This window comes from Buceros rhinoceros, unplaced genomic scaffold, assembly GCF_000710305.1.
Source record: "Buceros rhinoceros silvestris isolate BGI_N320 unplaced genomic scaffold, ASM71030v1 scaffold13265, whole genome shotgun sequence".
Taxonomy (NCBI): Eukaryota; Metazoa; Chordata; class Aves; order Bucerotiformes; family Bucerotidae; genus Buceros; species Buceros rhinoceros.
Genome location: NW_010411220.1, coordinates 1,438 through 5,223, shown reverse-complemented (window position 1 = coordinate 5,223; position 3,786 = coordinate 1,438). Strand labels below are relative to the sequence as shown.

General features: G+C 53.9%; 1 protein-coding gene across 1 annotated transcript in view; it reads left to right on the top strand.

Annotated features, from left to right (window-relative positions):
• The window catches only part of LOC104493278 (cyclic AMP-responsive element-binding protein 3-like protein 3-B), a gene marked incomplete at both ends in the record, with an annotated part of 4,303 nt that extends 993 nt beyond the window's left edge, over positions 1 to 3,310 (top strand). The window contains 6 exons of the mRNA XM_010135929.1: positions 152 to 232; positions 786 to 889; positions 2,213 to 2,281; positions 2,423 to 2,507; positions 2,618 to 2,699; positions 3,072 to 3,310. Coding sequence (XP_010134231.1) covers positions 152 to 232; positions 786 to 889; positions 2,213 to 2,281; positions 2,423 to 2,507; positions 2,618 to 2,699; positions 3,072 to 3,310 — 660 coding nt within the window. The remainder of the gene's footprint in view (positions 1 to 151; positions 233 to 785; positions 890 to 2,212; positions 2,282 to 2,422; positions 2,508 to 2,617; positions 2,700 to 3,071) is intronic.
• Positions 3,311 to 3,786: the final 476 nt, after the last annotated feature.

Here is a 3,786-nt window from a genome sequence, read left to right as displayed (position 1 = left end):
TTGGCTTCTATGAGGGGTATCTCTGAGGAGAGTGTGACGCTGCTTTAGGAGAGCTGATCCCAGTTCTGTGTGCTTTCTGCATGCCCTCTCTGCCAAGGGTGGACTCCCTTTACTTTGCATTCTCATTGGGTGTGTTTTTGTTGTTTTCTAGTCCAACTTACCAGACCTGGTCCTGGTTGAGGGGGAGAGTCAGCTGCTGGAAAATGAAGGTCCTGTACTGCCAGTGCCTAACGTGAGTCCTTGCTACAACCTGTAACTCTCAAAAAGGCTTGGGCAGCTGGAATACTTCAGCTGCGGTAGGGGTTTGAAAATGAAGGATAGTGCCCTGGTGAGAGCATTGGTGCCCAGGTGCTGTTTTCAGGGCAGTGTGTGGCAGGGCTTGGTGTCCTTTTCCTCCTTTCGAGGCCCAAGGGGTGTCTGTGTGCACAGCATCCTCTGCCTTGCTAATCATGTGTGGATAGGAAGAGCAGCGAGCCCTGGCTGCTCTCAATCTCCCCACCCATGACTGCTTGCAGGAGGCAGTTATTCTGCAACCTCTTTTGTCCCTGCTTGCCCAGTGGCTTGCGAGCTGGGTGCTTTTCATCTCCCTTAGGTGCTATGCTGGGTAAGCTGCTGGCTGCACCAGCAGGCCAGAGTTTGCCTTGCAGCTCCTGCAGTTCGTGCAGTGGTGTGGGAGGGACGGCGGACAAAATCAGTTGGGCTGGGCACTGAGATGTGTGCAGGATTTGTGAGGGCAGGATTGCTAGCGCCTTGGTGTTGCTGCTAACGGGAAATGACCCTTGCAGGCTGAAGAGCAGCTTCTGAATGAAGTGTATGGGGAGATCTGCAACAAGCAGTCAGCCCAGGAGAATTGCCATGAGATGAACTGCATGGATGACCTGGAAGACAGGTATGGGCACGCGGCAGTGTCACTCAGCACTGAGGGGACAGACAGGTTCTTTTAGGGATCCTTGGCAGAGTGGTGACTGCGCTACATTGTGGTTTCTGTTAAAGCTTTGTTTTCCTAACATGCTGTGGTTAGTGTTACACAGAATTTGTGATTAGAGGATTTCTACAGCAGATTCAATGCAGTACAGTCTATAAGCAGCATAATACTGAATTTACAATACACTTTATAATTTCTAATCACCTTTGTTCTAAGACAACTTAAAATTTCTAGTCACCTGGGCCTTCTGCAGATCTTGATACAGATCTGAATACATGGTTTGGTCTATCAATATAATGATCATAATTTAGAGTCAAAATTACATAAAGGAATACTAGTTGCTCCTTCAGTCATGGGAGGAAGCAGATGGCCAGGTTGGGTCATGCATATCACTGTCCAGTGGCAGTTCCAGTCCAGATACATCCTTAAGACTTGTAACTGCTTAATTTTATGGACAGTGCTCTGTGCATTGCTACGCTTCCCCGCTCTGTGCCGTGGTGGTCAGCAGCGCTGGGCTGGCAGGGTGCCTGGGGACTTCAAGGCCAGTAAGGAAGGGAGTAACCAGCCTGGCGCCCAGGAACCTTGAGGGTGGTTAAGGCAGGGAAGAAGGAGTCTGGTTTGTTTGCCTGCTTGGTGCACAGGACCTTCAGGGCCTGATAAGGAGGGGATGGAAACTAATGCATGAGCTGCTTAGTCACAGAGAATGGCTGCTCTTCCCATAACGTAGCCTTGGTTGTGCTGACCACGTTGGCAGGGTTGGGAGCAGGGGGGGACAATCACAAGTAGCTGTGCTATTGCTGGTCTTGCCACCCTGGGCAAAAGGTGAGGCTGACCCTGTGGGGCAGCAGCTCTCCTCAGGAGGCTTAGAAGCTGGGGGCGTAACCTGCCTGCTCCCTTATGCTTGGAGGTGGCCCCGAACTTGCTCTGTTGAAGCCAGGTGCTGGCCTGCTGGGTCTAGCGTGTTTTCCAGGTCAAGTTAGTTTGCCATACAGCCCGCTGTCACAGATCTGCGGGGCTGGTGTGCTGCCGGGCGTGAGCATCCTTAGGGATTAGTCTGGTGCTTCTCTGTGGGACTGGGCAAGGTTCACCCCTCCCCAAACCTGGGGTGAGATGTTGCCCTCTGGGCTTTGCTCTAGGTGGAGCCAGGTAGAGCCCAGGTGCAATTTTACCTGCCCAAGGCACCCAGAGGTGGCGACCAATTACCTGAGGAGACTCTGGTGAAGTCCCTTCTGCTAACTTACAAAACCTCTCTGTTTTTCCCCTGTGCTCTTCATCTTTCCTGGGGAGGGTGGCAGCCTGCACAGCTCAGAACCATGAGCTGAAGAAGGTGCAGCTGCTGCAGAAGCTGAACATATGAGTTCTTGCTGGTGGTCATGGCAGGATATGTGATGGGGAAGGCTGTTCCTCTTCTTGGGGCTGTGGCCTGTCCTTGGCTACAAAGTGGGGAGGAGGGGAGTGGTACAGCCACTGTGTTAACCTGCATTGCTTGTTCTGCAGTTCACTGCTTGGACAGCTGCAGGATCTGGAGGCCTCGGTGACACAGCCCGCCACCAAAACTGCTGCAGCAAAAACCTGCACCATGGTGAGTGGCTTCAGCCTCAGTGTCTGTGAAGGTGTCTCTGCTGTTTATTGCAGCTGATGATGCCTGTCCATGTCCTTTGCTGAGGTCTGTGCTGATCTTTCTGTTTCCAGGTCATGGTTCTGTCCTTCAGCGTCCTTCTCTCCTCTGGCCTCTGCTCATTTTTGAGTGAAGAGGTGCAGCCGGAGCTCAGAGGTGAGTGCCCAGGGGCTGAGGGGTGGCTCCAGGTGAAGCACTGCCCTCTGGGGCAAGGCACCTTCCTCAGAGACAGCCTGAACTCCAGGGTGACTCCAACCCAGCAGCCCCTTTCCCAGGGTGACCACTAGATCTGGCTTTGCTGTCTCCCTCCAGCTCTGAACTCTTCCTCAACCCTTTTGCAGAAGCCTGCCTGGGGCCAGGGCCCTGGGCCAGGGATCCAGTCCTTCTTGGACCTGGCAGCTGTGCAGCATTCTCTCCCCACCTCTCCTGGGAGGTGCAGCCTTGGCTGAACCGTTTGTTCCACTATCGTGGGCTCTGCAGGATGGTGAGAGGCTGGGAATGACGGGGCTGGCATTACCTCTCTTGCAGAGCTGTCACAGCAGACCTGTGACTTCCCAAACCAGACAGCATCTGATGTTCAGGAGAATCCTGCGCTGGAGGGCTTCAGCCCAGAGCCTGAGGAACCCTCACTGTTGGGCAGCGAGAGTCAATCACAGGAAGAGATGCAGAGTTCACCCAACCCCTATCCCAGATCTTCTTTCAACAGCATCTCATCCTCTGAGCCTTCTGCAGCAGCAGGGGCCGAGCTGGGCCTTCCCCAGCTTCAGAAACAAGTGCTCCCAGAGCAGCACCATCCTCTGAGCCTTCTGCAGCAGCAGGGGCCGAGCTGGGCCTTCCCCAGCTTCAGAAACAAGTGCTCCCAGAGCAGCACTGTGCAGGCAGTGGTGCCAGTGGCAGGGAAAGCTAAGAGGCAGGAGCGGGTGGAACTTGCTGCCAGAGCTGTCACCTACTGGCACTATACCGATAAGTTGTGACCACTACCACCTCCTGCTTCTTGGGGTGTTGCCTGTCACCCTGCTGAGCAGGGGCAAACAGAGCTGCCTTAGATAATTTATCAAAGCTGATTCTTCTGAATACTCTCCTAGTTGCTCAGAGGGTTTGCTTGCAAGGAGTCATTTTAGAGCTGACCTAGTACTTGACTCATCTGAGACTCTGTCTGAGATGGGATAGGGAACTCTGGGTGCTTTGCTACCTGCAGCCCAGGGTGCGTCCTGTGGCTCGCAGGGATGGGCTGTGGCATGGA